Source organism: Oncorhynchus tshawytscha, unplaced genomic scaffold, assembly GCF_018296145.1.
Source record: "Oncorhynchus tshawytscha isolate Ot180627B unplaced genomic scaffold, Otsh_v2.0 Un_scaffold_17_pilon_pilon, whole genome shotgun sequence".
In the NCBI taxonomy this organism is placed as follows: domain Eukaryota; kingdom Metazoa; phylum Chordata; class Actinopteri; order Salmoniformes; family Salmonidae; genus Oncorhynchus; species Oncorhynchus tshawytscha.
In genome coordinates, this window is record NW_024609830.1 from 637,326 (window position 1) to 662,929 (window position 25,604).

At 44.2% G+C, this 25,604-nt stretch overlaps 1 protein-coding gene and 1 long non-coding RNA gene across 5 annotated transcripts; one reads left to right on the top strand and one right to left on the bottom strand.

Moving 5' to 3' along the window:
* Positions 1–1,088: 1,088 nt before the first annotated feature.
* On the top strand, positions 1,089–23,678 carry LOC112222698 (peroxisomal carnitine O-octanoyltransferase). Of its 4 annotated transcripts, none has more exons than XM_042319316.1 (16): positions 1,096–1,467; positions 11,949–12,068; positions 12,167–12,291; positions 13,913–14,094; positions 14,794–14,918; positions 16,551–16,659; positions 16,868–16,961; positions 17,042–17,167; positions 17,255–17,356; positions 17,470–17,553; positions 17,925–18,032; positions 18,219–18,349; positions 19,000–19,123; positions 19,240–19,412; positions 19,482–19,601; positions 22,075–23,678. In XM_042319316.1, exons 2-16 carry the CDS (start codon positions 11,954–11,956, stop codon positions 22,361–22,363), a joined length of 2,007 nt encoding a protein of 668 aa, XP_042175250.1. In that variant the 5' UTR covers positions 1,096–1,467; positions 11,949–11,953; the 3' UTR covers positions 22,364–23,678. The 4 variants fall into 4 exon arrangements, 3 of the variants coding, with proteins under 3 accessions (XP_042175250.1, XP_042175252.1, XP_042175251.1); XM_042319317.1 differs by lacking the exon at positions 1,096–1,467 and adding an exon at positions 1,521–1,602; XM_042319318.1 differs by lacking the exons at positions 11,949–12,068; positions 12,167–12,291 and having other exon boundaries at positions 1,097–1,467.
* Positions 2,262–3,452, bottom strand: LOC121846141. The gene is made up of 2 exons (XR_006083064.1): positions 2,988–3,452; positions 2,262–2,695 (listed from the first exon to the last, which is right to left on the bottom strand). It is a non-coding gene; the product is annotated as an uncharacterized LOC121846141 (long non-coding RNA).
* Positions 23,679–25,604: the final 1,926 nt, after the last annotated feature.

Consider the following 25,604-nt stretch of genomic DNA (forward strand, 5'->3'; position numbering starts at 1 on the left):
GCCCTGACTTTGGCCACCTCATTCTCTTTCACCCTTGTTGGGCATTCCATGGTTCCCACCACAATTGCAACATGAGCGACTAACTGTGCTGCTAGCAACCATTTTATTGTTTTTTTGCCAACCTTTACTGACTGACACCTGTCATATTCAACGGGTGTTGTGCCTTTGTAAATTCATTAGTTATTCGCCACTCTGGCACACTCAAACGAGAGTGCTCAAAAAATTGGTGTAGATAGTCAAAATGTATTTATGAACTCCATAGTCACCATAGTCAAATGATGTAAATGAGACTTGGTGAGTCTGGCTTTAAGCTTTAAAATACAACAACTTGCCTAGCTAACAGGTAAATGTTTGTTTTAGACTGTTTTAGACTATAATTCAAATTCTATTTTCAAGGCTTCAAATGTTGTCACGGAAAATATTTATGTTATTTTCAACAACCAATGAGCAACTTTGCTGGAAATCCAGTTGCATATAGAGCTAGCCAGCTTGTAGTCCTTAAAAACAGAAATTAGTTAGCATTTTCTGTCTTTGCTTTGTTGGCCATTTCTAATAGGGAAAGAATGGGGTTTTTGAATATATACCGAAATGTTGGTTTAGGAGATCTAATATGTTGTATTCTATGAGATAATATCAGTCAGTTAACGTGACCTTTATGAATTATGAAGCCTTTATGTGCTTGTTTTGAGATATATATATTTATTATAATAATAATTTGTTTAATACTAATACACAGTTATGGTACAACCCATTGCGCATTAAATGTGTAACGCAGCCTTAAAATGATGCTGTTTCTGTAATCTGTATGGTGCCTTGATCATCACTGATCACAGTTTGTGTGATGTTTCATATACACTGTCATGGCAGGTAATGCACCAGGATCTAATGCTGACAATGCACCATCTAAAAGTGCAACCGTACAAGAATGCATGCACATCTGGCCTCGTGTAAAGATCAAACAACTATTTTAAGAGGAGTGTTTTAGCAGTCTCACAATAGATATCCATGAAGAATGAATAAAGCCAAGTCACGTGTAATAATATCACCACTCCACTCTTCCGGGTGTTGGCAGCCCGCTACCTGGGGTTGACTAGATGGGATACAGCTTTTGTCAAATGTTACTTTTCGTAGCAGGTTAGGAGAATTTACACAGCTTGTTAGGATAATTAACGTAGCACGTTAGGATAACTAGGTTAAGATTTGGAAAAAGGTCAGAGTTAGCTAAAATGACAAAATAAATACACTTTTGACAAAAGCTGTAGCCTTTCTAGCCATGACCACTTACTGGGTGAAAGGTGATGAGAAGCGCTGAGTACCCCACGAGCGGAGCAACAACACAAACTACCGCAAGCGCCTTCCTCTACAGTCTAGTCTACAAAATAGCCGCAACATTATTTTTATTTTGAATGGACGAGCGAAAACAACTTTTCACATATCGGAATTCGCAGAATATCACAAAATTCTAAGGTGAGTTTGCTTGTCATGTTTGTGGGATTAAGCTGCTTCGATTGGACTGCAAACTGAAACGGACCTACATTCGAGCCGTGAAAACAATGCAAGGGGCCAACTATTTTATAGCTAGCTAGTGCACTTGTTTCTGCAGTAAGTAGCACTGACTTGCTAGCTATCATCATATTTTAGTTTAGTTTCATCATATGGTTATCTATCCAGGATTTATATGGTAATCAATTGCTGAGCAATTGTGCTATAAACATGCTTATTAATGCGATTGATACAAGGCTGCGCCGCCTTGGAAAAGATGGAATTTGATCACCAATAATAAAAGTTGCATCTGGCCTGCGAGTCTAGCTAGCTGGGCAATTACATGTTTATGTGGAATTACGCTGTTACTCCGATTTGTTTGTATGGTTTGTTAAACTTTGAATTCAATGGTTTTTGTTTGGCATACATTTTAAAGTGAAAAACCTGAGTCTCAGAGTAATTCCATTACAATGGAATTGCCCAGCTACAAATTCTACAACTATCTTTGTAGATAATGACTGTACTGTAGTAGGGGAGATTGGGGTACATTGATCCAAAGGGGTAGGTAGGAAACCATAAACATTTATAATTTGACCAAATATGGAAAAAGTTGTAAGGAAGTTAACGTTAGGTCCAAAAAACTGGAATTTCATCAAGTCATACATTTTTGGGGAGGTTTCATGATGCTTGTATCGAAATCAAAGTAAATAATTTAACGATTGTTCTATAAAAATGCAAACTCAGCATTCATCATTCATTGAATCAGATGAACCCTCGGATATTGCCAACTACTTTAATACTTTTTTTCATTAGCAATATTAGCAAACTTAGGCATGACATGCCAACAACAAACGCAGTCAAGCATTGTCATTTTGAATTCCACAAAGCAAAAATCATTCTGCTTCCCCAAAATACTAAAGCCCCCTTTACTGGGTCAAATAGCTGACCAATCAGCCTGTTACCAACCCTTAGTACACTTTGAGATTTTTTTTGTTTTCGAATTAGAGGTTGATGCCTCTGGAATGTATACATTGATTGAGTAGGTTGGTGTTATGGAGATTGTACTCTTATTAGAGAAACGGTGAGACAGACAGTTCCTCAGTTTAGGGTTCTTTGATGTTGATTGGAGATGAACAATGTTTGCAATTTTGTGCAAAGTCACTCAGCTGGAATTATCCAATTAATTGTCCATTTATCCCATACAAGATGTGATCTGGAAATAATAAATATGAATACAATGGCATCAATACTAAGATAATGTACATTCATTTACCAATAACAAACAAGATATCCAGCTCTCATCTGTTATACTAAACCAATGACTGAAACGAAAATACAAGTGGCTAGCAACATCAGACTAACCAGCTAACAAAATGTAGCTAAGAATGTTAGATAGCTAGCATAAAAACGAGACCCATAATGCTGTAATAATTACAAAAATATTCTTTAACTATTGACAACTTCGTCAGTAAAACAAGGCGAAAACATATGATGACATTACTTACAGTTTTGGTTCACGCACAGTGATAAATAAATTGGCCAGAAAGAAAATAATGTCCAAAACTGAGATTTGTGTTCACAGCAGTAGGTTGCCAGCTGCACTTGGTAATGAACTAAACACTCTGCCAGCTTGTGATAGCTGTAATGTCATCACTGAGTTCTTAAAGGGACAGGCTTTTTTTTACAGTGTTTGACCAGATACAAGACTATTTTACAGTAAACAAATTGACAACAGACTTTCAGCATGCTTATTGGGAAACACAGCACATGACTGATGATTGGCTGTGATACATGTATGATAAAAAGTTTGTGGGGACTGTTTTGTTAGACTTTAGTGTGGCTTTTGACATTATTGATCATAGTCTGCTTCTGGAAAAATGTATGTGTTATGGCTTTACACCCCCTGCTGTAATGTGGATAACCGAACGCCAAGGGTGTAGTCCTCTCCAACATAATCCAGGTAGAATCAGGGATTCTCCAGGGCAGCTGTCTAGGCCCCTTACTTTTTTTCAATCTTTACCAACGACATGCCAGTGTGTCTATGTATGCGGATGACTGAACACTATGGCAGGTAGCCTAGTGGTTAGAGTGTTGGGCCAGTAACCGGATGGTTGCTGGATCAAATCCCTGAGCTGACAAGGTAAAAATCTGTCATTCTGCCCCTGAGCAAAGCAGAAGCAAAGCACTGTTCCCCGGATGTTGATTTAAGGCAGCCCCCTGCACATCTCAGATTCAGAGGGGTTGGGTTAAATGTGGAAGACACATTTCAGTTGTGTGCATTCAGTTGTACAACTGACTAGGTATCCCCCTTTCCCTTATACATGTCAGCTACTACAGTGACTGAAATGACTGCAACACTTAACAAAGAGCTGCAGTTAGTTTCAGAATGGGTGGTGAGGAATAAGTTAGTCCTAAATATTTAAAAAACTAAAAATTGTATTTGGGACAAATCATTCACTAAACCCTAAACCTCAACAAAATATTGTAACGAATAATAAAGACAAAATATTTAATGGCCTTTGAATGGGGTATGGTAGTAGATGCCAGGCGCACCGGTTTGAGTGTGTCAAGAACTGCAACACTAGGGCTTCCCAAGTGGCGCAGCGGTCTTGGGTGTTACTACAGACCCGAGTTCATTCCTGGGCTGTGCTACAACCGGCCGTGGCCGGGAGTCCCATAGGACAGTGCACAATTGGCCCAGCGTCGTCCGGGTCAGGGGAGGGTTTGGCCGGTGGGGCTTTACTTGTCTCATCACGCTCTAGCGACTCCTTGTGGTGGGCCGGGTGTCTGCGGGCCGACACCGGTTGCCAGTTGAACAGTGTTTCCCCTGACACATTGGTTAAGGAGTGATGTTAGGCAGGTGATGTTTTGGAGAACGCATGACTCCACTTTCGCCTCTCCCGAGCCTGTTGGAAAGTTGCAGCTTTGAGACAATATCGAAAAAGAGGGTCAAAGGAAAAAAATATACAAAAAAGAACTGCAACGCTGCTGGGTTTTTAACGCTCAACAGTTTCCCATCTGTATCAAGAGTGGTCCACTACCCAAAGCACGTCCAGTCAACTTGACAAAGCATTGGAGTCAACATGGGCCAGCAACTCTGTTGAACGCTTTCGACACCTTGTGGAGTCCATTCCCCAATGAAGTGAGGCTCTTCTGAGGGCAAATATGGGGTGCAACTCAATATTAAGAAGGTGTTCCTAATGTTTTGTGTACTCAGTGTGTAGAGCAGTGGTATTCAACTCTTACCCTACAAGATCTGGAGCCTACTGGTTTTCTGTTCTACCTGATAATGAATTGCACCCACCTGATGTCCCAGGGCTAAATCAAATCAAATCAAATGTTATTTGTCACATACACATGGTTAGCAGATGTTAATGCGAATGTAGTGAAATTTTTATGCTTCTAGTTCCGACAATGCAGTAATAACCAACAAGTAATCTAACCTAACAATTCCACAACTACTACCGTATACAGACAAGTGGAAAGGGATAAAGAATATGTACATAAAGATATATGAATGAGTGATGGTACAGAACGGCATAGGCAAGATGCAGTAGATGGTATAGAGTACAGTATATACATATGAGATGAGTAATGTAGGGTATATAAACATAAAGTGGCATAGTTTAAAGTGGCTAGTGATACATGTATTACATAAATCAGTCCTTGATCAAATCAAATTTTATTGGTCACATGCAGATGTTAATGCGAGTGTAGCGAAATGCTTGTAATACATTAAAAAAACAAAATACTGCATAGTTTCCTAAGGACTCGAAGCGAGGCGACCATCTGTCGGCGCCATCTTGCAATGAAAAAATGCAGTGAACTGGCTTCAAGGTCCAGAGTTGAGTGTGTCGGGTATAGAGAATCAATGTACCATCTAAACCACTGTGAAATATTTTCAATAACCAAAATATTGTATTTTCAGCTGTTTGAAGCTGGTGACCAAAACCGAAGGTAAAAGACGCAACAACTAAACTTAAGAATGGGAAGCATAGAAATAGCTCACATAGAACATATCTACTGCTTCTTAGACTTGCTTTGAATGAGAATGACAGAACTCACATTAAATTTGTTTAGGTTGCCCAAAAAGTTAAATTTTGCAGCTGAAAAATGTGCTTAAAGTAATTAAAAGCTTTTAAAAAAAGATGCGTTTAGAAAATAAAGATGGACATGGTTTTAAAAGGTAGTGGTGTTACTTCATTCAGTACAGAAATTTGAAGGCGCTTTATTTAATTCACCCTGTCCTGCAGCTCAACTTACCCCATGGTATGTGGTGCCAAGAGACCAATTCTTGTGTGACTAGCTATGTTTTCAAAACTGTTTACATTAATTCTGATTATTTCCAGGGATACACAACATCCTGAAATATATCTTTTTTTAGAAAGAATACTATATTTCCCTTGAAAAATGTCTCAACTTACCCCACTCTCCCGTACAGTTAGCATGGTCCAAGATCCAAGATATACAGTGCCTTGCGAACTTAACTTAACTTAAGGGGGCTGAATAATTTTGCACGCCCAATTTTTCAGTTTTTGATTTGTTAAAAAAGTTTGAAATATCCAATAAATGTCGTTCCACTTCATGATTGTGTCCCACTTGTTGTTGATTCTTCACAAAAAAATATAGTTTTATATCTTTATGTTTGAAGCCTGAAATGTGGCAAAAGGTCGCAAAGTTCAAGGGGGCCGAATACTTTCGCAAGGCACTGTATATTTTTAAATCTAAAAGTTAGACGAAAGTGGAGGATTGTCCAGTCCACACTTGGATTCGTAGAGTCTACCAGGCTAGGGGACAGTAGGTCTATGGCTAACCGGGTGTTTTAGTAATGTAGGTGACAACATGGCTAACCAGGTGTCTTGGTGGTGTAGGTGACAACATGGCTAACCAGGTTTTTGGGTGCTATAGGGGACAACATGGCTAACCAGGTGTTTTGGTGCTGTAGGGGACAACATGGCTAACCAGGTGTTTTGGTGGTGTAGGTGACAACATGGCTAAACAAGTTTTTTGGTGCTGTAGAGGACAACATGACTAACCAGGTGTTTTGGTGCTTGTAATGGGGAAATCTAGGATGACTGAAGTTAATATTTAGTTTAGAGTAATCTACACAATGGTTAGCATATTGGATTTTCTGTTTTGTGACATTCAAGGTGCGGGTTGATGGTCAATAGACATGATGCTGAATTATTATTATTTTAATTGTTTTATCCCCGGTCCCCGCAGGAGGCCTTTTGTCTTTTGGTAGGCCGTCATTGTAAATAATAATTTGTTCTTAATGGACTTGCCTAGTTAAATAAAGGCTAAATTAAAATGAATCATAAAAAAATATGGATTATTCTCCTATTTGTCAATAGTGCATAATGCCAGACTGGAGGACACGCTGATATTTCACTGTTGTGTGGTATTTATGACATCCTGTGGACACTGTGATTCAGTAGCAGCTGACAAAGTCGTTGCTTTTTTGTTTTGACTTCCTACAAGCCTCTCAGGCTGCTGTTTACAGAACATTTGGTGCTGTCTGATTAGGACATTAAAGGACTGTCTCCAAGATGCCAGTTAGACATTTTCTCTGCCAGTTAGACATTTTCTATGCTGGGTGGTGTCTCCCTGTTGCAACTTGTAATAAACAGGTTTGATTCTAAATTGTCTTCATCTGCAACTGCTCTCCTCTTTTGTTCACCTGGAAATTTATTTGACAGTGTTGTAGGTTACAACATGGCTAACCAGGTGTTTTGGTATTGTAGGTGACAACATGGCTAACCAGGTGTTTTTCTATTGTAGGTTACTGTTACGATAAACTAGGAGTTGTGTGTGGAATCAGGCGCAGAGAGCAGGGTTCAGTCGTTTGTCAAATTTATTCACCAGCGCAACAAAAACGGTCACGCCAACACACAGGGCGTATACAAGTTGCCAGTCCCAACAACAGGACAAAAATAGTCCGGAGAATAAAGACACGAACAAATAACACCATCAAACACAGAGTAACAAGAAACAAGCCCGCACAAATACCCAGCGGGCCTAGTGCCCTTAAATACCCTACAAACAAACCCTAATACAAAACAGGTGTACCCAATTACCCAATAACCAAAACAAACGGAAAGGGAATCGATGGCAGCTAATAGGCCGGCGACGACGACCGCCGAGCACCGCCCGAACAGGAAGAGGTACCATCTTCGGCGAGGTTCCTGACAGTACCTCCCCCCCTGACGCGCAGCTCCCGCAGCGCGCCGACCCCGGCCTCGAGGACGACCCGGAGGACGAGGCGCGGGACGATCCGTGTGGAGGCGGTGGAAATCCCTCAAGAGGGAAGGATCTAAAATGGCCCTCCCCGGGTACCCAGCACCTCTCCTCCGGACCGTACCCCTCCCAGGCCCCTCGGTCTGACGTGAACTGGGGACCCCGATCGGAGACGATATCCTCTGGAACCCCATAGTGCCGGAAGACGTGGGTAAATAGAGCCTCTGCAGTCTGTAGGGCCGTAGGGAGACCAGGCAATGGGAGGAGACGGCAGGACTTAGAGAACCGATCCACAACGACCAGAACGGTAGTGTTCCCCTGAGATGGGGGAAGATCAGTAAGGAAATCTACCGAGAGATGGGACCATGGCCGTTGTGGAACCGGGAGGGGCTGTAACTTCCCTCTAGGAAGGTGCCTAGGAGCCTTACTCTGGGCGCATACCAAACAGGAAGAGACATAGAGCCTCACATCCTTAGCTAAGGTGGGCCACCAGTATTTCCCCCTAAGACCCCGCACTGTCCTATCAATCCCCGGATGACCCGCAGACGGTAGTGTATGGGCCCACCGAATCAATTTATCACGGACACCAAGCGGTACGTAACTTCGACCAGTCGGACACTGTGTAGGCGCAGGTTCAACCCTCAACGCCCGCTCGATGTCCGCGTCCACCTCCCATACCACTGGGGCCACCAGCCGAGAGGCTGGAAGGTTGGGAGTGGGTTCGATGGACCGGTCCTCGGTGTCATAGAGACGGGACAGCGCGTCGGCCTTAGTGTTGAGGGAACCTGGTCTGTAAGAGATCGTAAATCTAAAACGTGTAAAGAACATGGCCCACCTAGCCTGACGCGGATTCAGTCTCCTCACTGCTCGAATATACTCCAGATTACGGTGGTCAGTCCAGATGAGAAAAGGGTGTTTAGCCCCCTCTAGCCAGTGTCTCCACACCTTCAGGGCCTTTACCATAGCTAGTAACTCCCGGTCCCCCACATCATAGTTCCGCTCCGCCGGACCCAGCTTCTTTGAAAAGAAAGCGCAGGGACGGAGCTTCGGTGGCGTGCCCGAGCGCTGAGACAGCACGGCTCCAACCCCAGACTCGGACGCATCCACCTCCACTATGAATGCTAATGAAGGGTCCGGATGCGCCAACACGGGAGCCCCAGTGAACAGTGCCTTCAACTGGTTGAAGGCTCCATTAGCCTCTGCTGACCACCGCAGACGCACCGGCCCCCCCTTCAGCAGTGAGGTAATGGGCGCCGCTACTTGGCCAAAACCCCGGATAAACCTCCGGTAGTAATTGGCAAACCCTAAAAACCGCTGCACCTCCTTTACCGTGGTCGGAGTCGGCCAATGGTTTGGAGAACACACATTTCTCAGCCTTGACGTATAGGTCATGCTCCAGCAGTCGCCCAAGAACCTTGCGCACCAGGGAAACATGCGCGGCGCGTGTGGTAGAATAAATCAAGATGTCATCAATATAGACTACCACACCCTGCCCGTGCAAGTCCCTGAGAATCTCATCTACAAAGGATTGGAAGACGGCTGGAGCATTCTTCAACCCATACGGCATGACGAGGTACTCATAGTGGCCTGATGTGGTACTAAACGCTGTTTTCCACTCGTCTCCTCCCCGAATACGCACCAGATTATACGCGCTCCTGAGGTCCAGTTTTGTGAAGAAACGCGCTCCGTGGAATGATTCCACCGCCGTAGCGATGAGAGGTAGCGGATAACTAAAACCCACTGTGATCGAATTGAGACCTCGATAATCAATGCACGGACGCAGACCTCCCTCCTTTTTCCTCACAAAAAAGAAACTTGAGGAGACGGGTGACATGGAGGGCTGAATGTACCCCTGTCTCAGAGCTTCCGTGACATATGTCTCCATAGCCAGCGTCTCCTCCTGTGACAGTGGGTACACATGACTCCGGGGAAGTGCAGCGTTCTCCTGGAGGTTTATCACGCAATCCCACCGTCGATGGGGTGGTAATTTGGTCGCTTTCTTCTTACTAAAAGCGATAGCCAAATCGGCATATTCTGGGGGAATGCGCACGGTGGAAACCTGGTCTGGACTCTCCACCGTCGTGGCACCGATGGAAACTCCTATACACCTATCTGAACACTCATCTGACCACCCCTTAAGAGCCCCCTGTTTCCAGGAAATAAGGGGATTGTGAATAGCCAGCCAGGGAACCCCCAACACCACTGGAAACCCAGGGGAATCAATAAGGTAGAAACTGATCCTCTCCCTATGATTCCCCTGCGTTAGCATGTCCAGCGGAATCGTGGCCTCCCTGACCAGCCCTGACCCTAACGGTCGGCTATCTAAGGAGTGCACGGGGACAGGTGGGTCTATCTGCACTAATGGAATACCCAATTTACGGGCGAGTCCACGATCCATAAAACTCCCAGCTGCGCCTGAAACGACTAGCGCCTTATGCTGAAGAGAGGGGAAAAACGCAGGGAAATCTTTTTACAAAAACATGTGACCAATAGGGAGCTCTGGGTGAGTTTGGTGCTTACTCACCTGGGGTGGCCGAGGAGTGTTCCGCCGACCATCTCGACTCCCAGAGGGACTCCTCCAGCACCGGTCCGAAGTGTGTCCTCTCCGTCCACAATAGGAGCAGGAGGAGCCCCCTCCTCTGGTCCCCCTAGATGCAGCTCCTCCCAACTCCATCGGAGTGGGAGTGGGAGAGCTGGAAGGTGGAATTAACAAGACCCCTTCTGAACGCCCGCGGGCAGCTAGCAGGTTGTCCAATCGAATAGACATGTCTATTAGTTCATCCAGGGAGAGAGTTGTGTCCCTGCAAGCTAGCTCCCGGCGGACGTCCTCCCGGAAACTACACCGGTAATGGTCCATCAGGGCCCTGTCATTCCACCCAGCACCAGCAGCTAGGGTCCTGAACTCCAACGCGAAGTCCTGCGCGCTCCTCGTCTCCTGTCTGAGGTGGAACAGTCGCTCACCCGCCGCTTTACCCTCTGGTGGGTGGTCGAACACAGCTCGGAAACGGCGGGTGAACTCCAGGTAGTTGTCCCGAGCCGAGTTCGGACTGTTCCAGACCGCGTTAGCCCAGTCCAGGGCCCTGCCCGTTAAACAGGAGACGAGGAGGCTCACACTCTCCTCACCCGAGGGAGCCGGACGCATGGTAGCAAGGTAGAGCTCTAGCTGGAGCAAAAATCCCTGGCACCCAGCCGCCGCTCCATCGTACTCCCTCGGGGGGAGAGACGCAGTGTGCTGGACCCAGAGGACGACGTAGGTGGAGTAGGTGGTGTCGGCAGTGGGGGAGCTGGGGTAGACGTCGGTAGACCACTCCTCTCCCATCGTTCGATCCTCTCCATCATCTGATCCATCGCTGTACCGATCCGATGGAGGACAGCTGTGTGGTGATGGACGCGCTCCTCCATAGTGGAGAGAGGGGTGGTCGCTGCTCCTGCTGACTCCATTTGTGGTGCGGGCTTCTGTTACGATAAACTAGGAGTGGTGGGTGGAATCAGGCGCAGAGAGCAGGGTTCAGTCATTTGTCAAATTTATTCACCAGCGCAACAAAAACGGTCACGCCAACACACAGGGCGTATACAAGTTGCCAGTCCCAACAACAGGACAAAAATAGTCTGGAGAATAAAGACACGAACAAATAACACCATCAAACACAGAGTAACAAGAAACAAGCCCGCACAAATACCCAGCGGGCCTAGTGCCCTTAAATACCCTACAAACAAACCCTAATACAAAACAGGTGTACCCAATTACCCAATAACCAAAACAAACGGAAAGGGAATCGATGGCAGCTAATAGGCCGGCGACGACGACCGCCAAGCACCGCCCGAACAGGAAGAGGCACCATCTTCGGCGAGGTTTGTGACAGTTACAACATGGCTAACCAGGTGTTTTGCTATTGTAGGTTACAACATGGCTAACCAGGTGTTTTGGTATTGTAGGTTACAACATGGCTAACCAGGTGTTTTGGTATTGTAGGTGACAACATGGCTAACCAGGTGTTTTGGTATTGTAGGTGACAACATGGCTAACCAGGTGTTTTGGTATTGTAGGTGACAACATGGCTAACCAGGTGTTTTGGTATTGTAGGTGACAACATGGCTAACCAGGTGTTTTGGTATTGTAGGTGACATGGCTAACCAGGTGTTTTGGTATTGTAGGTGACAACATGGCTAACCAGGTGTTTTGGTATTGTAGGTGACAACATGGCTAACCTGGTGTTTTGGTGCTGTAGGTGACATGACCAACCAGGTGTCAGAGTTCCCCACTGAGCGGACGTTCCAGTACCAGCATAGCCTGCCTCCTCTCCCTGTACCGTCTCTAGAGGGGAGCCTCGCCAAGTACCTGGATGCAGGTGAGATGACAGCTGCATGTGAGACAGAGAAGCTCCGTTAGCATGGACCCTGGACAAAAATGTGTCTAGTTACTGAAATGTCTGTGTGTATTTTCCAGTGCGGCCGTTTGCTACAGAGGAGGAGTACCAGGTGACTGCAGCCGTAGTGAAGAGGTTTGGAGAGGGCATTGGCAAAGACCTGCACCAAAAACTACTGCAGAGAGCCAGGACACGCAGGAACTGGGTACACACACTCAACTAGAGGTCGACCGATTATGATTTTTCAACGCCGATACCGATTATTGGAGAACCTCCCCCCCCAAAAAAAACCGGTGCCGATTAATCAGCCGATTTTTATATATATATTTGTAATAATGACAATTACAACAATACTGAATGAACAATGAACACTTTTATTTTAACTTAATATAATACATCAATAAAATCTATTTAGTCTCAAATAAATAATGAAACATCTTTAATTTGGTTTAATTAAATAATGCAAAAACAAAGTGTTGGAGAAGAAAGTAAAAGTGCAATATGTGCTATGTAAGAAAGCTAACGTTTAAAGTTCCTTGCTCAGAACATGAGAACATATGAAAGCTGGTGGTTCCTTTTAACATGAGTCTTCAATATTCCCAGGTAAGAAGTTTAGGTTGTAGTTACTATAGGAATATTTCTCTATTTCTCTCTATACCATTTGTATTTCATATACATTTGAATATTGGATGTTCTAATAGGTACTTTGGTATTGCCAGCCAAATCTCGGGAGTTGATAGGCTTGAAGTCATAAACACCACTTCGCAATGCTTGAAGCATTGTTTGAATGAATGCCTACGAGCTTGTTGCTGCCTACTACCGCTCAGTCAGACTGCGCTATCAAATCATAGACTTAATTATAATATAATAACACACAGAAATACGAGCCTTAGGTCATTAATATGGTCAATTCTTGAAACTATCATTTAGAAAACAAAACGTTTATTCTTTCAGTGAAATACGGAACCATTCTGTATTTTATCTAACGGGTGGCATTCATAAGTCTAAATATTGCTGTTACATTGCAAAACCTTCAATGTTATTTCATAATTATGTAAAATTCTGGCAAATTAGTTCGCAACGAGCCAGGCGGCCCAAACTGTTGCATGTACCCTGACTCTGCGTGCAATGAACGCAAGAGAAGTGACACAATTTGACTAGTTAATACTGCCTGCTAACATTAATTTATTTTAAGTAAATATGCAGGTTTAAAAAATATATACTTGTGTATTGATTTTAAAGGCATTGATGTTTATGGTTAGGTACACATTGGTGCAACGACAGTGCTTTTTCTGTGAATGCGCTTGTTAAATCACCTGTTTGGTGAAGTAGGCTGTGATTCAATGATAAATTAACAGGCACCGCATCGATTATATGCAACGCATGACAATCTAGATAAACTAGTAATATCATCAACCATGTGTAGTTAACTAGTGTTTACGTTAAGATTGATGTTTTTTTATAAGATAAGTTTAATGCTAGCTAGCACCTTACCATGGCTCCTTGCTGCACTCGCGTAACAGGTAGTCAGCCTGCCACCCAGTCTCCTCGTGGGGTGCAATGTAATCTGCCATAATCGGTGTCCAAAAATGCCAATTACAGATTGTTATGAAAACTTGAAATCGGCCCAAATTAATCGGCCTTTCCGATTAATCAGTCGACCTCTACACTCAACACACTGCACAGCTAGAACCTGTGGGAACTGGTCACACACCATGCTCGACCCTGAGCAACTGCGAAAGGGAATCTTTGAGTGTTTTAATTACTGCAGTCATTACGGTGTCTCCCTGAAGTGTTTAATCTTTATTCTGTGTGTTTTCCTGCAGTTGGAGGACTGGTGGTTGGATGCAGCCTATCTGGAATTGCGTTACCCCTCCCAGTTGAATGTGAACTTCGGAGGTCCTGCACCCTACCTAGAGCACTGCTGGCCCCCTACAGAGGGAGTACAGCTACAGAGGACCAGCATAAGCATGTGGCACACTCTACAGTACTGGGACCTGCTTCGCACGTAAGATACTCACATTGAGTGTACAAAACATGTTTTTTCCATGACATAGACTGACCAGGTGAATCCAGGTGAAAGCTATAATCACTTATTGATGTCACCTGTTAAATCCACTTCAATCAGTGTATATGAAGGGGAGGAGACAGGTTAAAGAATGATTTTAAACCTTGAGATAATTGAGACATGGATTGTTTGTGTGTGTCATTCAGAGGTTGAATGGGCTTAGATAAAATATTTAAGTGCTTTTTGAACAGGGAGTCAACATAGGCCAGCATCCCTGTGGAACGCTTTCGACACCTTGTAGAGTCCATGCTTCAACGAATTGAGGCTGTTCTGAGGGCAAAAGGGCATGCAACTCAATATTAGGAAGGTGTTCCTAATGTTTTGTACACTCCGTGTATATATATTAAGGTTACACACGCATCACAAACACTTGCCCTCCAATCCCCCTCTTCCCAAAACACGTGTTTTCATTTAACTATAAATTGTGCCTTCCTGTATTATAGTTGTTTAAAATATTTATTCTATTCTACTGAGCCAGTTACTTTATGTTCATATTATTATATTTTATTTCTTATTGTTTCATTGTTGAGAAGGAACCTGCAACTAAGCATTTAGTTGGACGGTGTATACGTACGTACCTTGTGTATCCCTAAACACACACGTTCAGTACACACTCTCTGTCTGTATGGTCCCCGACAGGGAGAGGCTGGACCCTCATAAAGCTGGTAATGTGGTGTTGGATATGGACCAGTTCAGAATGCTGTTCTGTACATGTAAAGTTCCTGGAGTCACCAAGGATACCATCATCAACTACTTTAAGACAGGTAGGTGCCCCCCTCCCCCTCCCCCTCCCGACATCGCCGTGCAATATGATGTTTGTTGTTTGTTTTTGTGTTTAGTACTTTAGTACTAGTTATTTATTTAGGTGTGTGTGTGTGTGTGTGTGTGTGTGTGTGTGTGTGTGGATGTGTATATTGATTACTTTAAGACATGAAGGTCAGTCAATCTGGAAAATTTCAAGAACGTTGAACGTTTCTTCAAGTGCAGTCACAAAAACCATTAAGCGCTATGATGAAACTGGCTCTCATGAGGACCGCCACAGGAAATTAAGACCCAGAGTTACCTCTGCTGCAGAGGATAAGTTCATTAGAGTTACCAGCCTCAGAAAATGCAGCCCAAATAAGTGCTTCACAGAGTTCAAGTAACAGACACATCTCAACATCAACTGTTCAGAGGAGACTGTCTGAATCAGGTTTTCATGGTCGAATTGCTGCAAATAAACCACTACTAAAGTACACGAATAATAAGAAGAGACTTGCTTGGGCAGAGAAACATGAGCAATGGACATAAAACCGGTGAAAATCTGTCCTTTGGTCTGATGAGGCCAGATTTGAGATTTTTGGTTCCAGACGTTGTGTCTTTGTGACATGGAGATTAGGTGAACAGATGATCTCTGCATGTGGGGTTCCCACCGTGAAGCATGGAGGAGGAGGTGTGATTGTGTGGGGGTGCTATGCTGGTGACACTCAGAGATTTATTTAGAATTCAAGGCACACTTAACCAGCATGGCTACCATAGCATTCTGCATCGATACGCCATCTCATCTGGTTTGACTATAGTTTGTTTTTCAAAAGGACAATGACCCAAAATAAGGGCTATTTGAATAAGGAGAGTGATGGAGTGCTGCATCAGATGACCTGGCCTCCACAATCACCCGACCTAACCCAATTGAGATGGTTTGGGATCAGTTGGACCGCAGAGTGAAGGAAAAGCAGCCAACAAGTGCTCAGTATATGTGGGAACTTCTTAAAAAAACGTTGGATAAGCATTCCAGGTGAAGCTGGTTGAGAGAATGCCAAGAGTGTGCAAAACTGCCATCAAGGCAAAGAGTGGCTGTCACGATCGTTGTCAGAATAACTGGACCAAGGTGCAGCGTGCATAGAGTTCCACATGTTTTAATAAATTAAACTCACCAAAAACAATACCGAACAAACGAAACGTGAAGTAAATGGAGTGTTCACAGGCACTACACAAAATCAAGGTCCCACAAAACAACAGGTGGGAAAAGGCTGCCTAAATATGATCCCCAATCAGAGACAACGATAGACAGCTGCCTCTAATTGGGAACCATACCAGGCCAACATAGAAATAAAATAAAGAGTACCCACCCTAGTCACACCCTGACCTAACCAAAATAGAGAATAAACGGCTCTCTAAGGTCAGGGCGTGACAGTGGCTACTTTGAAGAATCTGAAATATAAAATATAGGTTGATTTGTTTAACACTTTTTTGGTTACTGCATGATTCCATATGTGTTATTACGTAGTTTTGATGTCTTTACTATTATTCTACAATGTAGAAAATTGTAAAAATAAAGTAAAACCCTGGAATGAGTAGGTGTGTCAAACTTTTGACTGGTGCTGTATGTATTGATGTTTTTTCTGTGTGTGTTGTAGAGAGCGAGGGTCCATGCCCCTCCCACGTGTTGGTGATGTGTAAGGGACGTTTCTTCTCGTTTGATGCAGTGTGTGACGGACACATTCTTACCCCTCCAGAGCTGCTCAGGTATTCTGGCCGGTGGATATTTAGGTATATTTGTGTGCATCTGCATATATTTGCAAGTATTTATGTGCCTTTGTGTGTGTGTGTGTGTGTGTGTGTGTGTGTGTGTGTGTGTGTGTGTGTGTGTGTGTGTGTGTGTGTGTGTGTGTATGTGTATGTGTGTGTGTGTGTGTGTGTGTGTGTGTGTGTGTGTGTGTGTGTGTGTGTGTAGGCAGCTGACCCATGTGAAGCAGTGTTGTGAAGGGGAGCCAGCGGGAGATGGTGTCGCCGCTCTCACCTCAGAGGAGAGGACACTCTGGGCTAAGGTGTGTGTGAAGTTGGCTGTATAGAATGGACATCACCATGCCCTAAACCTCGCTCTCTCTCGCTCTCTCTGTGTCTGTAGGCCAGGGAGTATCTGATAGGTATAGATCCAGCCAATAAGACCATCTTAGAGACCATCCAGAGCAGTCTGTTTGTGGTCTCACTGGACGATGCTAAACCGTACGCTACTTCAGAGAACTACACACTGGTACGTACACACACACACACACACACACCACAGGCATCCATACCATCCTTAGTATGGTATAATCTGACCTTTGGCCTTTGCCCCCAGGTGACCCGGGAAGCGCTGACAGGAGACCCCACCATCCGCTGGGGAGACAAGTCCTACAACTCCCTCTCCTTCGCCGACGGAACCTTCGGATCCAATTGTGACGTGTGTTACTGTTTTGTAGAGAGAGAGATGATTGCTCCTCTGTTAGCAGTAGTGTAATGATGTTTTGTTGTGAGTCTGCTCCTATGTATGGTAATTGCTGGTGTGTGTTGCAGCATGCCCCCTACGATGCCATGGTGCTGGTAACTCAGGGTTACTATGTGGATCAGCAGCTCAAAGCTACAGACGGCAAGTGGAAGGTAAATACTGTTTCTATTGAACTTATTTTCAGTGACTGTATATCTTGTTTGTCCTTAATTATAAGTGTCTTACTGGCCTGCTAAACCGGATGCATAAGTATTGCTGAGTGTGAGACACTCCTGTTAATTTCAGTGAAACCTGGGCGTAAGCATTGCTGAGTGTGGGACACTCTGGGCGCATGGGCGTAAGCATGCCGGCTCAGCATAAAACTACACTCTGGTTCTATTTAGAAGATTTTACGCCATAGCTCACACCTGAGAACAACAGGATAAGGTGGCTCTCTATTATGCTGCCATGTATCAGGTAATAAACAGGTTAATTTCACTGTGAGTAAGCAACAGTATAATTTGTATTGTGTGTGTCTATGTAGGGCTCTGAGACGGTGCGGCCTATGCCTCTTCCTGAAGAGTTGGTCTTCACTGTGGATGACAGAGTCAGGAGTGACGTTGCACATGCCAAGCAACAGTACTTTGAGACTGTGAGCACACACACACATACACACACACATTCATAACTGTGCATCTCCCTGGTCGTCAGATTGGACCATCGCAGGTGTTGTGTTCATCACAAACACACCCTCACAGGCCCTTACTCTCCCCACCACACACACACAACTCTAATCTGTGTGATATTTGGTTTGACAGACACCTGTGTGTGTCTCCAGACTCAGGACTTGCAGGTGGTGTGTTATGCGTTCACCTCGTTTGGGAAAGCAGCCATCAAACAGAGGAAGCTCCACCCAGACACCTTCATACAACTGGCCCTTCAACTGGCTTATTACAGACAGCATGGGAGGTAATACCATCCATCCAGTCAGGGCCGATTCTAGCCTTTTGGGGGCCCTAAGCGAGATTTCGTTGGGGCCTAAGCTAGGCCATGGGGTGGAGAAACATTATTTTCAGTTTTAAAACTAATTTCTTGTAATTCTACACATTTTGCCATGACTTATGCCATGTTAATGATGATAGAGTGAGTGACTAACAAAATCAATAGGGGCCCCCTGGAGGTCAGGGCCCTTAGACACCCTGGTCGGTGTTCAGTCATGATTACAAGTTTAGATAGCTGGCTAGACTAACTTACCAATTTAAGAAATGTTAGAAGACATGGTGAATTGATTGACTGCCAGAGCATAACAAGAGAGAAATTACTGGTGTAGAACCACATTTCGACCTTGCAACTGGTGTATTCTACTATTCTAACTCATAAATAATAATAATTTGTGGTGAGGTTGAGGGCGCCCTAGCGGCCTGGGGCCCTAAGCAACGGCTTATGTCTCTTATGCTTGGAGCTGGCCCCCCATCCACTATCCATCCAATTAATCCATCCATCCACCCAACATTCATCCATCCACCCACCCGCCCATCCATCTATCCATCAAATTCATCCATCCTTCCTCCCCAATATTCTCTCCTTAACTGATGATTGATGATAATCCCCCCTCCCAGGTTAGGTAGTTGCTATGAGACAGCGATGACCAGAAGGTTCTACCACGGTAGGACTGAGACCATGAGGCCCTGTACCCTGGAGGCACAGAATTGGTGCCATACCATGCTCCTCCCTGCAGCCAGCGTAAGTGTGAGAGTGTGTGTATCCAGTAAACGATTAGTTCTTCATATTTTGTCATGCCATACATGTAAATCTGACGACCAGGATACTTACACTCTGACTTTCTGTATGTCTCCCAGGCTGAGGCTAAGAGGAAAGCCCTGCTGCTGGCCTTCAACAAGCACAACAAACTGATGGCTGAGGCACAGAACGGAAAAGGTTTTGACAGACATCTCCTGGGCCTTTACCTGATCGCCAAGGAGGAGGGACTTCCTATGCCAGACCTTTTCACTGATCCACTGTATTCCAAGAGGTGTGTTTGTGTGTGTGTGTGTGTGTTTGTGTTTGTGGTGTGTGTAATTTGTGTGTGTTCTCTCTCCAGTGGTGGGGGCGGTAACTTTACCCTGTCCACCAGTCTGGTTGGCTACACCACAGTCCTGGGAGCGGTTGCTCCCATGGTGCACCATGGCTACGGGTTCTTCTACCGCATCGGAGACGACAGGTGGGCTAACACACCCACACACTGACCCCACGCAACTTCATCCACAGTTTGACCAGTAAACACACACACACATCCACACACACTGACCCCACGCAACATCATCCACAGTTTGACCAATAAACACACACACACCCACACACTGACCCCACGCAACATCATCCACAGTTTGACCAGTAAACACACACACATCCACACACACTGACCCCACACAACATCATCCACAGTTTGACCAATAAACACACACACACCCACACACTGACCCCACGCAACATCATCCACAGTTTGACCAGTAAACACACACACATCCACACACACTGACCCCACACAACATCATCCACAGCTTGACCAGTAAACACACACACATCCACACACACTGACCCCACTCAACATCATCTACAGTTTGACCAGTAATCACACACACACACAACAACACACACACACACACACTGACCCCACGCAACATCATTCACACTTTGACCAGTAAGCACACACACACACTGACACTACGCAATATCATCCACAGTTTGACCAGTAAACACACACACACAAATAAAATAAAACAGATTTATATAGCCCATCTTACATCAGATGATATATCAAAGTGCTGTACAGAAACCCAGCCTAAAACCCCAAACAGCAAGCAATGCAGGTGTAGAAGCACGGTGCTAGGAAAAACTCCCTAGAAAGGCCAAAACCTAGGAAGAAACCTAGAGATGAACTAGGCTATGTGGGGTGGCCAGTCCTCTTCTGGCTGTGTCGGGTGGAGATTATAACAGAACATGGCCAAGATGTTCAAATATTCATAAATGGCCAGCAAGGTCAAATAATAGTAGCCACAGTGAACAGTTCAGGGTTCCATTGCCGCAAGCAGAACAGTTGAAACTGGAGCAGCAGCACGGCCAGGTAGACTGGGGACAACAAGGAGTCATTATGCCAGGTAGTCCTGAGGCATGATCCTAGGGCTCAGGTCCTCTGAGAGAGAGAAAGAAAGAAAGAAAGAAAGAGAGAATTAGAGAGAGCATACTTAAATTCACACAGGACACCGGATAAGACAGGAGAAATACTCCAGATATAACAGACTGACAATAGCCCACCGACACATAAACTACTGCAGCATTAATACTGGAGTCTAAGACAGGAGGGGTCAGAAGACACTGTGGCTACATCCGATAATACCCCCGGACAGGGCCAAACAGGCAGGATATAACCCCACCCACTTTGCCAAAGCACAGTCCCCACACCACTAGAGGGATATCTTCAACCACCAACTTACCATCCTGAGACGCCATTAAAAGGTCATTTACCACCTTCACAAGTGCAGACTCAGTGCTATGATGGGGTCTAAAACCAGACTGAAGCATTTCGTATACTTTGTTTGTCTTCAGGAAGGCAATGAGTTGCTGTGCAACAGCTGACCCCATGCATCATCATCCACAATTTGATCAGTAAACACACACACACACACACACACACACACACTGACCCCACGCAACATCATCCACAGTTTGACAAGTAAACACACACACACTGACCCCACGCAACATCATCCACAGTTTGACCAGTAAACACACACACACACACCGACCCCACACAACATCATCCACAGTTTGACAAGTAAACACACACACACACACACACTGACCCCACGCAACATCATCCACAGTTTGACAAGTAAACACACACACACACACTGACCCCACACAACATCATCCACAGTTTGACAAGTAAACACACACACACATCATCCACAGTTTGTAAACCCCACACAACATGACCCCACACAACATCATCCACAGTTTGAACAGTAAACACACACACACACACTGACCCCACACAACATCATCCACAGTTTGACAGTAAACACACACACACCACAACCCCCCACACACCCACTGACCCCACACAACATCATCCATAGTTTGACCAGTAAACACACACACACACAAACATAGACACACACACACTGACCCCACACATAATCATCTACAGTTTGACCAGTAAACACACACACTGACCTCACGCAACATCATCCACAGTTTGACCAGTAAACACACACACATTACCTCCTAGCTCCAACCTACAACACATGAGTGCATTACTAAAATAAACTACATTTTAGGTAGACTAGAGGATGTAAAATTATTTGGTACCCTCCCCTTCCCCCTGTCTTTCTGATGACATAATACTGTAGGGAGAGTGATGGTGTTTAGATATCCTTCTGAGTAGATACCTCTAGATAAATGTTGGTGCTTTAGGTCCTGGACTCTGGACAATGCATTCTGGGTGAGATAACAGTTACTATTCCAGCTGTTTTCCGTGTCATCTAGTTAGTGGGGTCAATGTGAGGTCAAGGGTGAAGTTTAATAGTAGTGGTTAGAAAGTGCAGCTGTGTTGTTCCGTCCTCTCTATGATGGACAGATTTTTTTAAAACCTCTACAAGTGTCCAGTATCTGACTTGTACTTCCTGTTTCAGGATCGTGGCTTCCTGTACAGCGTGGAAGTCCAGTCAAGAGACAGATGCAGAGACACTGTTCCAGAACCTGGTTACCTCCCTACATGAGATGTTACATCTCGCTACCACAGCTCAGCTCTACACACACACACACACACACACACACACACACACACACACACACACACACACACACACACACACACACACACACACACACACACACACACACACACACACACACACACACACACACACACACACACACACACACACACACACACACACACACACAGTTTGTAGATGGTAGTCAATAATAGTTTAGTTCTGCACAGATCAATGCAAATGCACATTTATTGTTTTCTACATTTAAAAAAGAAAAATGTATGATTTGTTTAAATGCAGCTCAACAAATTAGTTAATTTTGCACTTAGTGAATCATTCTCTGTGATTTTATGTAGCAGCTAGATCGGGGATTCTGTTTAGATTTCGTCTGTTTTTATGTTGTGAGAAACATTTAGTGTTAACCCATGCCATGCACTGTACACCGCTAAGCTAACATACACATCCTAACTGGCCGTCACCATACACTTCCACTCTGCAGTGACCAGCATAGCATCGCGTCACCTGTCCCTGGTCATTAGTGATTCATGAATAGTATTCTTTTTCTATATTGATTGGCTTTTCCAGAAGAGTGACTGAGGCATAGATGTTCTTGGTTGGTTGAAATTACTCTTTTAGAACGTAACTGTTGTCATAGCTGTGAAATTGAGAAACAGAGAGAAACGGGTCATGTTGTCTTTGACTACCGTCTCACCTCAGGCCTCAAGGGTATTATATAAGGGCCCTACTCAATCAAAACTGTTTTCCAGTTTCCAGTCCAGTTTCCAGGGCAAGAAAAATTATTGTTTTTATGTTTTGCACATCAGTAGAGGATTATGCATTTGGCTGGATATGATCAATGAAACGGTGTTTGGGTGAGATGGAAGGAAACCCAAGTCAATTATAATGTGCCTTTTTGCTGTGTCCTTATTTTAGTCTGTCCCCAGAGATCTGGTTAGTGGTTTTGATTGAATAGCTCCCTAATTGACCGGACTTTTTAGACTTTAAGCTGCTGAATAGCTCTACCACTCCTATGCCAGATCCATAGGCTGCCGCCCTATGCAATATGCCATTTTATGTAGTAGATGTCTGTAATAATGAACATTCCTGTCACAATATACCCATGATACATCACAGTTTTGATGCTCGCGAACACGGCCATTGTGTTCATACCTTTCAGACAGTCTTGAGATTTTCAGCATGTTTTTTTGTTGTAAATGATAGAAAAGTGATAAAAGATGAGCGCTGCATTTGATTCACTCAACAAAATGAAAAGAAGCTGTTTTAATGCCTAAGGTAGTGAAAATGATGTAACCCACTTTACAGTAGGAAAATTATAGTATTGACTTGACTGACAATGTAAACTTGGAAAATGTTTTATTGAATATGAAAGTTGTTTAGTGTGATTGAACTGACAAATCAAAGTGATTGAATCATGTCATGAGCCCAAATATTCAAATAAAACATCTTTATTAATGATACCTGTTTACATAAGGAATAAAGTAATGCATACATACAGTACATACCCAAGCAGAGGTCAGTTAATTCAGTGCAACGTAGAAACAGGAACGTGGTTTGTATCAATATACTGTTAGTGCTTGAGCCCCAACCCTCAGGTGTGTGTGTGTGTGTGTGTGTATATATCACTCAACATATTACCTACAGTTAAGGTAAACAAAACATTCAGGAACTATTTGGTCCTTTCAAATACCTCAGACACTTCCAGTAGCATGAGCATAGCACAGAGACAGTTTGGAAGGCCACATCTCATGATCATTTCAAAAATAATTCCTCTCAACATTAAAGGTCCAATGCAGCTGTTTTTATCTCAATATCAAATCATTTTTGGGTAACAATTAAGTACCTTACTGTGATTGTTTTCAATTAAAATTGTAATTTTAAAAATAAAAATTACTGGTTAGTGAAGAGCAATTTCTCAAGCAAGAATTTTGCTATAGGACTGTCGGAGTGGGAAAAACTGAAAACTAGCTGTTATTGTCAGAGAGTTTTTGAACTCTTTCTTATTGGTCAATAAACCAATGTATGCCTGGTGATGTCACCAGGCAGGCCAAAACTCCATCCCACCAAAGCAGGCAGAAATTTCCGGGCAGGCTTTTCAAACAGCTCTTACAATAAAAGGTCATTATCATAATTTTCACAATTTTAGAATCACCTTTATTATCTCGTAGTGTGGAAATATATAAGTTGGTATACAGATGACATACAGTGGATGTACAATTTTACAGTATCAGTATGAATATATCTAAATGCAGAGCGATGAACAGAGTGCAAATGCAGTGTAGTGCAGTTATTTTATGTACTATGTTATTCCAACCTGATAGTGGGGAAATATATAAAGCACAGGGAAATCTAGTTTTTGACTGCACTGGGCCTTTAAAGGAAAACTACACCCAAAAACTACATTTTGGTATTTGTTTCATTAGTCCATTGTTGACAGGGTCCCAAATGTTTTGCTTGTCAGCACTCAAGTTTTCAAGATATGTAACTTTCAAAATACAGAAATCATCCCTGTATGATGCATTTTGCTTCGTATGATATGATGCAAAATGCATCATTTTATTTATCTAGGCAAGTCAGTTAAGAACAAATCCTTTACAGTCACGGCCTAGGAACAGTGGGTTAACTGCCTTGTTCAGGGGCAGAATGACAGATGTTTACCTCGGGGATTCGATCTAGCAACTTTTCGGTTACTAGTCCAATGCTCTAATCACTAGGCTACCTGCTGCCCCATATGGGGAGGATTTCTGTATATTGAAAGTTACATAACCTGGACTAATGAAATAAATACCAAAATATAGTTTTTGGGTGGAGTTTTACTTTAAGCCCAAAACAATTGAACAAATCAATGTAATAATCTGAATGTTGAGGATACACACTGCTTCAGCGTCTCATTTGCTTAGTTCTGTGCAGTTTACAGTAATGCGCAGATGTGTATATGTGTGTGTTCCATGTATTCATTTGGCACACAGGCACTCTATGGTACAGATGTGATACTTTTTGAATAAATAACTGAAATACAGCACCACCACCTCTTCCTTTTATATACAAAATACCCCCCTGTACCCTCAACCCCTCCCTGCACACTCAGCCCCTCCCAGCAACCCCCTGCACCCTCAACCCCTCCCTGCACACTCAGCCCCTCCCAGCAACACCCTGCACCCTCAACCCCTCCCTGCAAACTCAGCCCCTCCCAGCAACACCCTGCACCCTCAACCCCTCCCTGCACACTCAGCCCCTCCCAGCAACACCCTGTACCCTCAACCCCTCCCTGCAAACTCAGCCCCTCCCAGCAACACCCTGCACCCTCAACCCCTCCCTGCACACTCATCCCCTCCCAGCAACCCCCTGCACCCTCAGCCCCTCCCTGCACACTCAGCCCCTCCCAGCAACCCCCTGCACCCTCAACCCCTCCCTGCAAACTCAGCCCC